The sequence below is a fragment of the Pristiophorus japonicus genome, chromosome 10 (genome assembly GCF_044704955.1).
Source record: "Pristiophorus japonicus isolate sPriJap1 chromosome 10, sPriJap1.hap1, whole genome shotgun sequence".
NCBI lineage: Eukaryota > Metazoa > Chordata > Chondrichthyes > Pristiophoridae > Pristiophorus > Pristiophorus japonicus.
The window spans coordinates 185,600,141-185,617,800 of NC_091986.1; the positions used below are offsets into that span (position 1 = coordinate 185,600,141).

The 17,660-nt window shown below is 43.5% G+C and overlaps 1 protein-coding gene across 1 annotated transcript in view; it reads left to right on the top strand.

The window, feature by feature from the left end:
• The first annotated feature begins 767 nt into the window (after positions 1 to 767).
• The window catches only part of LOC139274871 (anosmin-1), a 297,781-nt gene continuing 280,888 nt past the window's right edge, over positions 768 to 17,660 (top strand). The window contains exon 1 of the mRNA XM_070891587.1: positions 768 to 971. Within this exon, the coding sequence (XP_070747688.1) occupies positions 786 to 971 (186 nt within the window). The 5' untranslated portion in view covers positions 768 to 785. The remainder of the gene's footprint in view (positions 972 to 17,660) is intronic.

Sequence of the window (17,660 nt, forward strand, 5' to 3'; positions counted from 1 at the left end):
GATGAGACGTTAAACCGAGGCCCCGTCTGCCCTCTCAGGTGGATGTAAAAGATCCCATGGCACTATTTCGAAGAAGTGCAGGGGAATTATCCTCGGTGTCCTGGCCAATATTTATCAGTCAATCAACATCACTAAAACAGATTATCTTGTCATTATCACATTGCTGTTTGTGGGAGCTTGCTGTGCGCAAATTGACTGCTGTGCTTCCCACATTACAAAAGTACTTCATTGGCTGTAAAGTGCTTTGAACCGTCCAATGGTCATGAAAGGCGCTATATAAATGCAAGTTTTTCAGGCTGCAACTTTAAAATATCTTGAAACTTTGATTAGATTTTCATTTTACAGAAAAATATTTGGTCTTAACTTCGACAATCTTCCAGGCATATAAAAGGGACTTGCCATTTAATAACACATTGATTTGTTTACAACATTTTTTACTGAGTTAATATTGGGTGGCCTACTTAAAACTATTAGATTCTTAGCTCCTCCTTCTCCTCGAAGCATTTACTGCAGTGAGTTACTTTGGATTGTGAAGTTACTGGTGCTCACCTAGTCTGTGTGTGAGGAGGTGGGGGCGGGGTTATCGGCCCGTCCCCTGTCTGTCAAACAGCACTGAGCCAATGGGCGCTTTGTGCCGCCTCTGGGAGGCGGCGGCAAGAGTTTTGACTCCAGCCTGAGAAAGGGATGTGCAGCCTGGAGACTGAGAAGTGATCGCATTCAGGACGGGCTCATCATCACCCCGCTGCTAAAACCGTCAACCCAGAGTCTTCTTAGCCTGGCATCAAATGGCTCGCAGCAGTTCACTGGCTGCCCGTGTGGCTCTCGTTCTGTGGATTACAGCCGGGTGGAGCTGGGCTGCTCGCAAACAGGAGGAATCGCTCGCCACCAACAGTGTTTGCAAAGCCAGATGTACATCCCGTTGTCTGAGCCTGCACATTACTCGTCTTTCAGCTTTGTTCAAGAACTTTCAGGTAGATCAGAGATCATTACTCTCTCTCTCTCTCTCTCACACACACACACAGCCTCAATGTAAAACTTGCCTTAGCGGGCAAGCTGTTGTTTTGGCTCGGGAGTGTTCCTACACCTCATGAAGTTCTCCTTAACCGCGTAGAAGGAGCCCCGTGAGAATATTCAGTCTATCAGGTGATGAAGACAGGTTCAGGAAATGCCCTTACTACTGTTTAATACACAAGTCCCAAGATGCTGCTTAAAAAAAGCGTGCTCGCTACCATTTCATTTCACCTGGTCAGTTCTTCAGAGTTTTTGCTGCAGCTGATGTAGGTTAAATCTGCGTCGTTCATTCATAAAACAGAAGAATTACTTTATGGGTTTGACAAGTGGGTTGCAACTTTTAAAAAAAGATTGGCAAGGGAGAGGAGCTGATGTCGGTTCTATTTTGGAAGGTGCTTTCTAGTTAAATAACTAGTGTAAAGAACGGGTAGGATTTATAGCAACGGGGCTAGAATGTGCGATGTCAAACCAGGTGAACTGACACGATATGTGGGTAAGCCGGGAGATGCGGTCAATTTCTTTTGTAAATCTTTGAGTCAAATTTCAGCGCATTAGATGCACATGGTATAAACTGGCGGATGCACCTTTCGAAATAAGTGCTCGGATTCGACCGAACGCTTGTAGAGATTTTTAGTAGCAGGTAGTAAAATAGCTTTAAATAATTAAATATACATATATATATATATATCTCCTTAGGAATGACATTTCAATTTTAAAATGTTGATACTCTTTCAGGCTTGATTCGTTTTTTTTTAAAGGATTGAAATATCAGATGGTTATCCATTCCGACCTATGTTGTCAAACTGTATTTCGTTTCACTATCGGGGTTCGTTTTGCTCTCGTTGGACACTTGGTTACATAAAGTGCAGCACAGGCTTGTTAAAGTTACATGTTCCAGCAGCAGCAGAAGCGTCTGTAGCCTTCCCTGTACTTGCGGGTTGTTCCGAGTGAAGGGAAACAGGCTCGGGGAGGGGGCATTTCTAAATGATCCGGACTCACCGGGGTTGGCCCTCTTACCTGCACTTGTTCCTCCTCATTCTCCAAACATCATTCAGATTATTTGCGCAACCCCAACAATAGCAATGGGGAAATCAAATCAGACAATGCTGGAACTATTCAGCGGGCCAGACAGCATCTGTGGAGGGAGAGAAACAGAGTTAACGTTTCGGGTCGGTGACCTGTGGGAAGGTCACTTTGGGGGTTAAAGCGAATGATGGTGCTAATGTTTCATTGCAAAAAAAATAAAGAGGATGAGCTCATTTGGACTGTAGCGTTTGTGATCCCGGTTCTTAAACAGAAACTTTTGATGCAAAAGTTTGTAGTTTTGTGGACTGCAGTGAAAGCGTAGAGCCAATAACACAAAACGTGTCCAGAATTAATCTCCGGCAACAAGTTAGCAAAAATGATAAACTTTGTAACGTAATAAACCTGTGCCATAACGTTATCAATCAACATACTCAGTGTAGCTGGACGGGGAATTTCCAGAAATATGTTCACTTACACTGGGGTGAGTGAGTGGGGAAAATCACTGTCTAAATACACCACATCATCCTGTTGTCCTCCCTCCCCCCGTCACGCCATGTTCCCCCCATGCCATGTCCCTCATGCCATGCCCCCCATGCCATGCCCCCCATGCCACGCCCCCCATGCCATGCCCCCATGCCATGTCCCCCCATGCCATGCCCCCATGCCATGTCCTCCCATGCCATGCCCCCATGCCATGCCCCCCATGCCATGCCCCCATGCCATGCCCCCGTGCCATGTCCCCCATGCCATGCCCCCATGCCATGTCCTCCCATGCCATGCCCCCATGCCATGCCCCCATGCCATGCCCCCGTGCCATGTCCCCCATGCCATGCCCCCATGCCATGTCCTCCCATGCCATGTCCCCCATGCCATGTTCCCCCCATGCCATGCCCCCATGCCATGTCCCCCATGCCATGTTCCCCCATGCCATGTCCCCCCATGCCATGCCCCCATGCCATGTTCCCCCATGCCATGCCCCCCCATGCCAAGCCCCCATGCCATGTTCCCCATGCCATGTTCCCCCATGCCATGTTCCCCATGCCATGTTCCCATGCCATGACCCCATGCCACGTTCCCCATGTCATGTTCCCCCATGCCATGTTCCCCCCTTGCCATGCCCCCATGCCATGTTCCCCATGCCATGTTCCCCATGCCATGTTCCCCCATGCCATGTCCCCCATGCCATGCCCCATGCCATGTTCGCCCATGCCATGTCCCCCCATGCCATGCCCCCATGCCATGTTCCCCCCTTGCCATGCCCCCATGCCATGTCCCCCATGCCATGTTCCCCATGCCATGTTCCCCATGCCATGTCCCCCCATGCCATGCCCCCATGCCATGTTCCCCCCATGCCATGTCCCCCATGCCATGTTCCCCATGCCATGTTCCCCCCTTGCCATGTCCCCCCATGCCATGTCCCCATGCCATGTCCCCCATGCCATGTCCTCCCATGCCATGCCCCCCATGCCATGCCCCCATGCCATGTCCTCCCATGCCATGCCCCCATGCCATGTCCCCCATGCCATGTCCCCGCATGCCATGTTTCCCCCTTGCCATGTCCCCCCATGCCATGTCCCCATGCCATGTCCTCCAATGCAATGCCCCCATGCTATGTCCCCCATGCCATGTTCCCCCATGCCATGTCCCCCCATGCCATGCCCCCATGCCATGTCTCCCCCTCATGCCATGTCCCCCCCCCCCCCATGCCATGTAAAATCCATACATAGAAATCTAAGAACTAATGAAACGGGCGCCGAATATCTACAGCAGTGCGCGCCCTGTGGGACCAAAGTATTATTGGGTTCTGATAAAGCAAGCATGCTCTGCATTACAAACCCCCAAAATGATATTCTGTGGAATGCAGAATTTTACGAGGCACAATGGGCAAAAGCGCCGAGCCGCACACACGTGTCTCTGTTTATAGTTACACCAGCCAAGAGGAAACGGAGGAGAACTCTTGTCGGGGCAGTGTTGTTATTTGTATGCCCCTCTTCTGACGTGCAGTGCAGCAATGAACTTTTATTACATCCAGGGGCACTGCCAAAGTGATTCAATAAATAATCCCCGCTGCGTTGCTGGAGGACGGCAGAGTGTGAGATATTCTCCAAATCATAGAATGATACGGCACAGGAGGAGGCCATTCGGTCCATCGTGCCTGGGCTGGTTCTTTGAAAGAGTGATCCAATTAGTCCCACTCCTCTTAAAAGACCCCCTTACTTACTTGTTAAACTTTTGTGCTGAAAAGGTTTCAGATATAACCAGTTCACCACCTGTCCGGGGAGTAAAATTGAACCCAGAATACTGCCTGAGTTCCAGATTATCTGGTCATTGAGCACATTGCTGTTTGTGGGAGCTTGCTGTGCACGAATAGGCTGCTGCGTTTCCTCCATTACAACAGTGACTGCACTTCAAACCCCCCAAAAAGTACTTAATTGGCTGTAAAGCGCTTTGGGACGTCCGGTGGTCGTGAAAGGCGCTATATAAATGTAAGTCTGTCTTTCTGAGATACGCACAAGACAACGCAGTAAACCTAAATATCTATCGAGAAGGGGAGGGGGGTCACTGCGGGGCTTTGTGAGCTCTGCCTTCACCAAGCGCCGGCTGCAGTTCAATTGGTAAGACGATTGACCCGCGTGTTTACAGGCTCTGACCAACAAAGGTTAAGTTCACGAATGAGCTGAACAAATATTTAAAGGCACATCTTACAACATAGCTGAGCGTGGTGGCAGCAGACTGGCAAAGAATTCCTGATTTCAGACAACCTGAAATGCTGGGTTTTCAGAACATCAAACGCCTGTAGGCTTTATTGACAATGGGCGGGTATTGTGGTGATTTAAAGGTGTATTACAATCGCGGCTTGATGTTTCACCAGGAGTAAATGTTTATTTCCCACACCCACCCAATGCAGACTTTAGCGAGCGCGTCAGCATATTTACAAAAGGAATTACCGCCGCGGCTCGGCGGGCTTTGGATCCGATGTCCGAAGTTGTTGCACACCCTCCTGTCACTGTGAGACCTCACACCATCTCTCTCCCCGCTGTTACCGGCGTGTCTACCACCCACCCCTTAGTTTTTCTCAGAACACATTGCTGATGCTTCTTTAAAAAAAGGTTCACTCAGTTTGGACGGGAGCCGAAAGACAAAACAATGAGAGAAAAGACTGAAAGATATTCATGGTCAGTGTAATTTCACTTGAACTCTCCCCCTAAACAAATAATACGGGGTCTTAACACGTGTTTATGCCTCAATTGTGTGCGCTGAACTTGCCGGAAAGGACTATTGCAGTGGTGGAACAGAGGTGGGCTCGGACGAATAACAGGCGGGCGGAAGGCAGGGCTGAATCTGTACCTGCACTGTGGAAGAGGCGGCACGGGTGGGTTATAGCACGGAGATTCTGGTATATGGAATACTAAATGAGAAAAGTGGACTTCTTTGGGGGTGCAGCTCAGGTTATGAGCAATACCAGCAAAGGCCTGGTGGATTGAAAAGTTATGGTCAACACGGGTGCGGACAGTATTGTGCAAAGGCAAGGACAGAATGTCTCTTTCTCAGTTGGAACATCCTCTGTGGTTCATTTGGCCATTGTTCAGGCTATAGGATCGTCAGAGTGAGTTATGTCATAGATTGGAGGGATAAATATCTGGTACATAATAGTTAATGAGCAAGATGCATCTTTGGATAGAGGGTGCACCATGCTCAGATTCTGCCATATTTCAATCCCTATGTATTCAGTCCTGGAGTTCAGCCTCTGTATGTGTGCAGACGCAGGCGTCGTCCGCGTACTGTAGCTCGGCGACAGAGGTTGGGGTAGTCTTAGAGATGGCGCAGGTTGAACAGGTTCCTACTGGTTCTGTAGTTTAGTTACACTTCAACAGGGAGCTTGTTGACTGTGAGGTGGAGCATGGCGGGCTTGTTGACTGTGAGGTGGAGCATGGCCGTGAGAAAGATTGAGAAGAGGGTTGGGCCGATGACGCAGCCCTGTTTGACCCTGGTCCGGAAGTGGATTGGGTCTGTGATGGATCTGTTGCTAAGGATCACGGCCTGCATGTCGTCATGGAGCAGGCGGAGGATGGTGATGAACATTTGCTGGCATCCAAAATGGAGGAGGACGCTCCATAGACCCTCGCGATTGACAGTATCAAAGGCCTTTGTAAGGTCGAAGAAGGCCAGGCCCTCAAAACTGCCACCAAGCTCTTGGTCTAAGGGCTGTAGTAATACCTGCCCTCCTGTATGGCACAGAGACATGGACCATGTACAGCAGACACCTCAAGTTGCTGGAGAAATATCAACAACAATGTCTCCGCAAGATCCTATAAATCCCCTGTGAGGACAGGCGCACCAACATCAGCGTCCTCATCCAGGCTAACATCCCCAGCATTGAAGCACTCGATCAGCTCCACTGGGCAGGCCACATAGTTCGCCTGCCAGACACGAGACTCCCAAAGCAAGTGCTCTACTCGGAGCTCCTTCACGGCAAACGAGTCAAAGCAGAAACGCTACAAGGACACCCTCAAAGCCTCCCTGATAAAGTGCGACATCCCCACTGACACCTGGGAGTCCCTGGCCCAAGACCGCCCTAAGTGGAGGAAGTGCATCCGAGAGGGCGCTGAGCACCTCGAGTCTCAACACCGAGAGCATGTAGAAATCAAGCGCAGGCAGCAGAAAGAGCATGCGGCAAACCAGTCCCACCCACCCCTTCCCTCAATGACTATCTGTCTCACCTGTGACAGAGTCTGTGGCTCTCGTATTGGACTGTTCAGCCACCAAAGAACTCACTTCAGGAGTGGAAGCAAGTCTTCCTCGATTCCGAGGGACTGCCTATGATGATGATGATAATGATGTATTCAATGTCTGCTTAAAGAAATGTAAACTTTTGTGTGTGTTGTATGAGTGTTTCCAAGTGGTACTGTATCTACCTACTTCAACTGTGACACAGTGTAGTTACTTTCAGTGTCTTTCCTGGAGAGGGAGCTAGATTGCGATTGTAATACTGTAAAACTTTTTTTAAAGACACACCATCCATCGGATAAAGGATTCATCATGGATTAGTGATTTGCTAAGAAAAATCCATAAGTGACATAAGCTACATAACATGTGAAACTCACTGCCTTATCACCGAGAGTGGCTAAAATCAATAGCACTATTATCTCTTCATAAGGTAAAACATGGGTTTGGTGGGAACATCACTGTTATATCACTGGTAAACTATTATTCACAATTTTAAGATATCTTAGATATTTGTTGCAGTTAAAGTTATTTGTGAATAATAAAGACTGTTCTCATAACAATATCATTTAAATTCAAAATCGTATATACTTTTTTGTCAAATACACCTTGCCATAGTAATCAGTCTGATATCATAAATACTGTGGCTACAAGAGCAAGTCAGTGGCTGGGTATTCTACAGCGAGTGTCTCACCTCCTGACTCCCCAAAGCCATTCCACCATCTACAAGGCACAAGTCAGACGTGTGATGGAATACTCTCGACTTGCCTGGATGAGTGCCACTCCAGCAATACTCAAGAAGCTCAACACCATCCAGGACAAAGCAGCCCACTTGATTGACATCCCATCTACCACCTTAAACATTCACTGCACTGTGGCTGCAGTGTGTATCATCTACAAGATGCGCTACAGCAACTCACCAAGGCTTCTTCGGCAGCACCTCCCAAACCCCCCTGGACGGACAAGGACAGCAGGCACATGGGAACACCATCATCACCTGCAAGTTCCCCTCCAAGTAACACACCATCCTGGCTTGGAAATGTATCACTGTTCCTTCATCGTTGCTGGGCCAAAATCTTGGAATTCTCTCCCTAACAGCACTGTGGGAATACCTTCACCAGCGGTTCAAGAAGGCGGCTCACCACCACCTTTGCAAGGGCAATTAGGGATGGACAATAGATGCTGGCCTTGCCAGTGATGCCCACATCCCAGGACGAATAAATCACACCACAGTGTTCAATCAATGTATGTTAGGCCTTTATTAACAACATTTTCCCCTTCAATTTTCTTTCATCTTAGGCTACAATGTCATTTCATGGACATTGGCTGATATCCAGCCCAAGTGGCTGTTTTTTATGTTTGAGCTGTGAAAAGTAGACAGAGACTTGTAGTCCCTTTGACGGTGGAGGACACCTTCTAAGCATATTCCTGTTTTCACCCAATGTCCGCATATGCATACTTTCTAGCATAAGTCACTGGACAATGGTCAGGAGAAGGAAGCTTTTCTTGTCATTGTCAGCAATGGATCAGTGGTAGCACTCTCAACTCTGAATCAGAAGGTTGTAGATTCAAATTCCACTCCAGAGATTTAAGCACATAATCTAGGCTGGCACTCCAGTGCAGGACCGATGGAATGCTGCACTGTCGGAGGTGCAGGCTTTTGGATGAGACATTAAACAGGCCCCGTCCACCCTCTCAGTTGGATGCAAAAGATTCCATGGCACTATTAGCCAGTGTCCTGGCCAATATTTATCCCTTAACCAACATCACTAAACATTATCTGGTCATTATCTCATTGCTGTTTGTGGGACTTTGTTGTGGATACTTTGCCCTGTTTGCCAACAGTGACTACACTTCAAAAGTATTTAATTGGCTGTAAAGTGCTTTGGGATGTCTGAGATCATGAAAGGTGCCATATAAATGCAAGTCTTTTTAGTTCAGAGAGATTGAGGCCAAATGATGAATCCTTATCAGCACCCTAGCTTAAATCAGCTAACTCCATAAAGGCTGGAGACTAAGTTTTGGATCTTTCCAATCCATATAGTTTGGTTCCAAATTTATCAGTTTATTTACCAACTAAATAATTGGTGTATCATAGGCCCTCTCTAACTGTCATCAGTATAGCCTTTTTCCTTACTGAGAACATAATAATACCACTCATTTTAGTAACTGCCATAAAATAATAAAATGCATAATGTGATGAATAAATTTTAAGAAATGCTAATGTAAAATATTCCTTCCTTTTGAGAATTGAACCTCCACACAACTATTGCATGTATGTTGTTTTGCATCACCGTGGTATCATTTGTGTTGTAGCAATATGCTATATAACTAACAAACGTGTAACGTATGGCCACTGTGGGAGGGCAGGCTCCTATATGTCAAAGCTATGAACTGAACAGCTTGTGCTAATTTACATTGAAGTGGTTTGTCACAATTTCCATTTGTTTGTGTAGCAGGTAATATATAAAAAAGAATCACATGAACATGTATAATTCATTTTTTAAATTAATTTTCCAAAAACAATAATCACGTGCAATAATTAGGGCCACAACTGCTCCAGAGAGTGATATTGATTTACTCATGAGAAATGAGCTACACAATAGAATTTCCCCACGTCTGCAGTGTCAGTGAGTTATAGGGTCTTTATTATTCATAAAGTAAAAGTCAATATCACACTTGCGATGACCTGTTGACCTCCTATTTATCATAGGTTGTAAGGGGCAATTGTAATTTCAATTTCTTGGAATTACAAATCCCCCTTAATAATCATTGAAATGCCCCACCTCCATTTTGAGAATCTAGCCTTTTGATTCCCATGTACTGAACCTCAAGAAATTAGTGGGTTAGTTTACTGGATGGCAGAGAGGCATGAAAGGTGAACTGGAAGTATGCACCTTTTACTAGGTATTTAAAATATTTTCTAAATCACGTTTGTGTGATTTTAAATAAATAGATGAGATGTAAATTAAAATCATTTAATTTTCAACTCATTATAAATTGTTTGTTGGTAAAGACTGAGTGGGGTCCCATTGGACCTTGCATGGAATGCTGGTTATGACTGCACATAACAGGCATTCAAAAGATCCCTGATACTGCACTGTCATGCTGATAAACAGCTTTCCTAAGTTATGATATTTTGATAGTCTATTATTTTATTGATAAATAGAGGTAGATTTTTAATGAATACCAATATAGAAAGATACTTGTTTTATTACTTATACAGTTCCTTATTATTCCAGCTTTGTTGCAGTTGGAGATAAGTGAATACTTTTCTCATTTGTGTACACATACTCTGCATTTCTCCCTTGTTCCCTTTATCACATTCCCTTTTCCTCTCTTTTCCATCTCCACCTTGTTTTCTTGCCATCTCTTTTGTTCCCTCCATATTTTTCCATCTCTTTTTTAAAAGGTCTTTTTTCGTTTCTCTTTCTTGCTGTCTTTTCCAGAGCCGCAGTAAATTTGGAAGTCGCTGTCATTACCTTGGCTGCCAGTAATGTAATTTGAATGCTGTTGCTATGAGAGACATCCTGTCATGTTCCAGATCTTGCACCCACCAAAGCAGCATTGGGGACGACACTGTTCTTTTATTGTGCTAACCAAAGTTGGAAGAAAACAGCAATTAGAGATTGCAGTCCTTAGATCGGCGTGCATCTTTTCAATAGGATCTCATATGTGGTAAAGCAATATATGTGGCCAGGTCATTAAGGAGTTGTCTTTCCTATTTCTACTGAAAATACATGTGATGCAGTACTCCTTAATTACCAGGGCCCTGTAAAGGACCATGAATAATGATTCATGGTTACTTCATAAAATGTGCAGTGCACCCTAGTTTTTATGAATAATTCAGAATTCTTCTACTAAGCTATTTTTGTTTAAAAGTGGTACAGAAGTTAATACAGGAAACTGTGTCAGCAATGCGAGGTGCTTGACAGTGCCATGCACGCTGTTGTACCCACGCTGCTGCACTTTAAATAGTAGATCTGATGCTATAATGTAAGCATCTCCTAGACAGCTCACATTTTATACCAAATGTCTCACCACAGTAAAAGCAACACTGCTGAATCATATCCGAGAATCTTTATACGTAATAGAGTCTGGGAGCTAATTTGTGAATGATTGCTACATAAACATTCAAAGCACATAGGGATGAAAAAAAAGGATGACATGTCTGATGATTGATAAATGGCTACTTAAATGAGATTACTACTAATTAAATTATAGTCATTTATGTCGCTCTTTCTCTAATATTAGAGCACCAAGGGTATACTTGTCAATTAATTAATATTGGAAAATAAATCGCAAGCACTCGGAGAATGGAGCTGACAACACACAGACCTGTTGGATTAATAGGATAATTAGAGGATTGTAAGTAGCCTGTACTAACTTGCTTCTTAGATTGTCTTTTTTTGGGCCATTCTTTATTTATGCCATCCTGCACGCTCTTCTTCCTCTCGGCCTTCTCATTGTGTTGAAATCAAGACTCAGCATACTATCTGCCTTTCTGACTCGTTCTTTAACACTGTGGACTTTTTTGTCTTCCTTTTCTTCAACAGTCCAGTGGCATTTAAAACACAAATCGGGTGGCACATAAATTCTATGTCTTGATTCACTGGTCTTTGCTCTTGCTCCTTTCAACCTTGGTGGTGTCTGGGACACCATCATCCTTTAATTGGATTTCTCAACAAAACATTGACAAACCTATCTGTTGTATTTTACGGCTTATTGTATTTATTTTAAAGCCTGAACTCTTTCCCAGTTCTTTCAGTTAGTGATATGTAAACCTTGTGTGTCCCCTGTCGCACGCTGTTGCTTTAAAATTAATGATCTGTTTTGATGACCATCTGTGCATGCGTAAAGAGGAAAGTGTGAATAAGTCATTTGGCAGCAGCAGATTGGATTTCTGTTTTTAGCTAAGTTTGCAACACTTTTTCCCCTTTATAAAGCGTCTCAATGTCATTATTCTCAGTCACCTCAGGTATATGTTTTTTATCTTCAGGAGGGAAGGGAAGGCGATGCATTCTGTTGCATTCCAACTCCTGTGGGAAGCCTACAGCTGGGTGTCCATGGTGACTCGTTCCACCCTTTGAAAGCAGCAGGAAACCAACAGGCTAGCTAGTAGTTAGCTGCATAAATACATTGGCCCTTTCAGCACCAAATGAGATTCTGATGGGTAGCCTGGTGTGTGCAGAGATGGAGTTTATGCCCTTCAACATGCACAAAATGTGTTGAATGTGTTCCCATCATCTTGCTAGCTGGCAAGTGACTATATGAACCAAAACAACTTCTTTAAAATTCCAGTGCAATAAACATAATGAGTAACTCATATATATATATATATATATATATATAAAAATATATAGGAATATGGCAATGTTACTTTTAATAGTTATTTTCAGTGATTATTAATAAATCCTTACCATCGCATTAAATTTTGTTTAAACAAATTGTTTATTATTGGCCAACTTTGTTAATTGTGGTCTGATTTGCTAGGGTCCCAAGAACGGACTTCCTACCTTACACTGTTTTTAGAGGTTGTAAGGGTTATGAGATGACTTCAAAAGAAAAAGGAAATTGGTTCTTTCTTCAGGAAGGAGTTGATTTATGACCCCTCCTCCAATTATCCAGGAAAGCCTATGGCCATGGTATGGCATTTCCATCCTCAACACCATCTGTCCCTGTAGTGTTGCTGAGTGGGACTGTCTAATTCGTGGCAACTTATAGTTTGTGCTTTAGAATGGTAACACACTTAGGATCCACCAGAAAGTAAATATGTCCTATTTGTTGGGTTGGGTTTGAACCCAGGGGTCGGAGAGGTGAAAAGTACAAGTTCTCCATTCCCTTTCCTTTCTGAACCAGGAGTCTATTGAGACACTTGAAAAATTATCTGTCACCTTCATTGCATTCCTAATGTAGTTTTCACAATTGAAATGCTACTCATGTTACCGTCATATCTATTGTACCAAAACTCTTCTGCCTACGTTTGGAAAAATGACAGAGCTCTGTATAACTATTTTGTTGTGTAATTGTGTCAGTGATTATTAAAAACAAAAAAATAACAAACCAAACCAAGAAGTGCAACTAAAGTATACAGCAACACAAGCGTTTATGCAAGAATATAAACACTATGGTTTCTACTGAAAGGCTTATTTACCCAACACCAACAATATTATGTTGAACTGGAGAGATGAACCCTTTATTCATGTAAGGGGTACCATAAGTTTTAAACTTGTCTCGAATTTTGATTTGATCCTCCCTCTGCACATAGGTGGTTGATGGTGATTAAACAGTTTAAAATGCTAGAGAGGGGACTTGGTACTGGTACAGCAAGATCTTATGCAAGTTATATTCACAAGGCCATAATATAATCAAAGATATACTGCATCCACACAGTAGTGCAGTGTTGTCGAGACAGCCATATTAAAGAAAAAACTATACTTCCCCAAAAGAATGGGAAATTTGAGTCATTGACATGAGTAGGGTTAAACAGGAGCTGAGTCATAAAATGTTTCACGTTATCCCCAGTGCTTCCCTCTGTGGTGGTGTTAATGGAGACCCTGTTTCTATTCAAAGTACATTTTCTTTTCAATGTGACAAAGCATTAGTTTGAAGAGAGCATCTACTCGAATGCCTTTTTGTTCTCTGTCCACTCTACAGTGTTTACCAAATACGCTTGATCAGATAAAGAAAGTATTTTGCTTGCTGGAGGATGTTCTAATTGAGAAGCTTCTGTATATTTGAAGTGGGTTAAAAATGATCTCTTTAAATTAGGCTGTTCCATTGTTTGAAAAAACATGGAGTTGTGTAACACTAATTTTATGAAACGATAATTTTGACACATTCACTTTGGTAATAATAGTTTTCTTTAGTGCCCAAGGATTTTGAAACTTGCAGTTGAAGAGCTCTCAGGAAATGTCATACTTGGTGTGGTCATGGTTTAATTAGAGCAACAAAAGGGAAGACATTGATAGTGTGGTTAATAAGAATTGCGGAGTCCTAGCAAAAAAGTTCTTCCAGCATTTTACAACACTGATAAAATGTATTTTTTGATTTGCACTGTGCATTTTAAGACACGGATAAAATATATTTTTTGATTTGTAATGTAACACAACTTTTATGTGTTTTGCACAAAGACAGTCTGCTTGTTTTAGTCATAATCCAGATTCCAACTGTTATTTGAATTCACAATAATATAGGATTGAAATTCAGAATAGTCTAATGGAGTCAGTCAACAGAAATATTCATTGGACAACACATTTCAAATTAGGAGTACAGCTCCCCCAATAGTTTAATGTCACTAAACTACACAGACTAGAAAATCCAAGTTTGTTTCCTATTCTGCTGAATTAGCTTATCTCAACTGGGTGCCACATTGGCCTCAGTGCCCCTAGGCTAGACAAGAGAATAATTAGCCAGGTTTCCACTCCTCTGATTACTATCCAGTGACCCCCCGCCCCCCTTGAAAGTGTGAGTGTGTGCGGATGTTGGTGCGGACAAGATCGGGGTCAGCTGTGATACTCTCCACAGTCAACACTTGCTGCCTAGGCTCATGTGTGACGTGTTAGGCGGCTGCTAACACCCATGGAACAGTATCCCAGTAAGAGACAGAATCTTCAGGAGAGGAGAGGAGAGGAGAAAATTGAAACTTAAATTAAATTATTAATTGTGTATCTGCCACAATTGGTAACATTTCCTGTAATTCCCACTATGTAGAAAGATATTGTCCGGTTGCCATATAGAAACCGACATAGATTAACACAGCAACAGAATATATAACTGAAGTATATATGGGAACATGTACTAAAATGTAGGTATTTTACACTGCTGTAGTTACATATAGTACATCTCCAAGGGGAGTAGCAAGACTGCAGATTCAGTTATGATTGTTAGAGTTGCCCCACATGTTTTCATTGAAATCATTAGGGCTCATCAAGAAAGCAGCTCCAACGAAGATTATGATTGAATTCTTTTATATTTTGAGATATTGAAATGCAACCTTTTTCTGACCCGAGTTTAAAGTAATGGCTTTTTGTTTGTGTGGTTGCCACACTCCAGGCTGTCAGTCACAAATGTCATTACGTTGCATATCAGAGGATCCGAACCGACATCCAATAATAATCTGAACTGAGTGCAGGTCACACATTGGTCTTGGAATTAGGTGGTTGTGGATGATTTTTCCCTAGAATGCTTTCCAGTATGTTTTGAATATTTCAATCTTTTCAGTTAATAATTTCAGTGCATTTATCTGTCAAATCACCATGAAGGCAAAGCGATTGAAGCACGTTGGGGCATTCCAATAATAAATTTTAATAAACAATTAAAAACATTTACTTTTCTATCATGCCAAAAATCACAAACTGCTGCACATTTTTTAAGTGCAGTGACTGTTGTTGTGAAGGAAATCACAGCTACCAGTCTCTATTTTAAACTCTGGAATTCCCTCCCTAAATCTCTCTGCCTCACTACCTCTCTTTCCTCCTTTAAGAGGCTCCTTAAAACAGACCACTTATCTGCCCTAATATCTCCTTATGTGGCTCGGTATCAAACTCCGTTTGGTAACGCTGCTGTAAAGCGCCTTGGGACACTTTATTACATTAAAGGCGCTATATAAACGTAAGTTGCTGTTATACCAGCAATGTTCAGCCAGTGGCTCAGAAGGTAGAACCTTCATCTCTGAGTCAGACAGTTGTGGGTTCAAGTCCCATGCCAGGGACTTGAGCATGAAAATCCAGTGTAGTACTGAGGGAGTCATCATCATAGGCAGTCCCTCAAAATGAGGATGACTTGTTTCCACACCAAAAATGGATGAGTTCACAGGTGTTTCAATGAAGGACCTAATATTCCAGATCCTGAACTACATTGTGGAAGATGCATGTGCTTGGATTTTTTTTAACGTGTGCTGGCCGTTGCACACCAGGGAGGTGCCGTCTTTTGGATGAAACGTTAAACTGAGGTCCTATCTACTCCCTTGATGGATATAAAAGATCCCATGGAAGGCAGATTATTATCTGAATGGTGACAGATTAGTAAAAGGGGAGGTGCAACGAGACCTGGGTGTCATGGTACATCAGTCATTGAAAGTTGGCATGCAGGTACAGCAGGCGGTGAAGAAGGCAAATGGTATGTTGGCCTTCATAGCAAGAGGATTTGAGTATAGGAGCAGGGAGGTCTTACTACAGTTGTACAGGGCCTTGGTGAGGCCACACCTTGAATATTGTGTACAGTTTTGGTCTTCTAATCTGAGGAAGGACATTCTTGCTATTGAGGGAGTGCAGCGAAGGTTCACCAGACTGATGCCCGGGATGACAGAACTGACATATGAAGAAAGACTGGATCGACTAGGCTTATATTCACTGGAATTTAGAAGAATGAGAGGAGATCTCATAGAAATATATAAAATTCTGATGGGATTGGACAGGTTAGATGCAGGAAGAATGTTCACGATGTTGGGGAAATCCAGAACCAGGGGTCACAGTCTAAGGATAAGGGGTAAGCCATTTAGGACCGAGATGAGGAGAAACTTCTTCACTCAAAGAATTGTGAACCTGTGGAATTCTCTACCGCAGAAAGTTGTTGAGGCCAGTTCGTTAGATATATTCAAAAGGGATATAGTCAAGATGTGGCCCTTATGGCTAAAGGGATCAAGGGGTATGGAGAGAAAGCAGGAATGGGGTACTGAAGTGCATAATCAGCCATGATCATATTGAATGGTGGTGCAGGCTCGAAGGGCCAAATGGCCTACTCCTGCACCTATTTTCTATGTTTCTATGTTTCTATGGCACTATTTCAAAGAAGTGCAGGGAAGTTATCCCAGGTGTCCTGGCCAATATTTATCCTTCAATCAACATAACAAAAGCAGATTATCTGGTCATTATCACATAGTTGTTTGTGGGAGCTTCCTGTGCACAAATTGGTTGCCACGTTTCCTACATTACAATAGTGACTACACTACAAAAGTACTTCATTGGCTGTAAAGCGCTTTGGAAAGTCCGGTGAAATTTACATCATTTGATGAGAATTATAAAATGTATGCTTCTCTTAAGGAGAAATTTTTGAGTGGGTTAGCTTTATATAAGAAAATGGGCTCATTTTGTTAAATACAGATTAGTGCAGGCCAATTATCAAGTACCTTTCTAACCGGTTTTGATGTGGAATAACAGGAAAGGGGTTTAAAACTGCATTTTCACACACTGACTTCACAATCTTAGGCAGGTAGGATATATGTTAGTGCTGTGGATCCGAGGTCAGTCGTGTGCCCATGTGAAAGGAGTGATCATCAGAATGTGAAAGGAGTGATCATCAGGATGAGTGAGTCTACACTTCTCATCCAGTGAGCAGTTTGGATATTTCCAAGTGTCTGGGATTGGATGGCCTGGCTGCTGTTTGGGCAGGGTTGTTGGTAAAGGCATGGTGGAGGAGTGGAAGGCAAGAGAATGGGGTTGGTTCAGCAGCACTACATATCAGAAGCACCACTGCATGGTGGCAGAGACATAGATGGGTGTCAACTACTACTTTTTTCCCACAGAATCACAACCGAGTTCCCAGTCTCAGCTTTGATTCTGTGGGGAAGCACGAACCGGAGGCCCTTACCACCCCATAGGACGGTGGAATCATTTGTCCTCTGTCCTGGGCTGACTCAAGAAAGGCCTTTGCAAAGGCTTGGCTTCATATCACCCCACTCTGCAGCCACATGGTCCAGGGAAACTGCTGCAAGAAGAAAAAGAGATAAAATGTTATACAAAGGTGATTCTCGGTCCATGCTTTGGTGGCTGATTTCAGCTTAGGTAGCAGTGGGGATGCTTTCATTGGTTTCAATAAAAATAATGGACAGGTTTTCTATTCCTTATCATTCTGGAGCAAGTTGTGCTGAAAATTGGGTATGATTGAAAGTAAAGTGT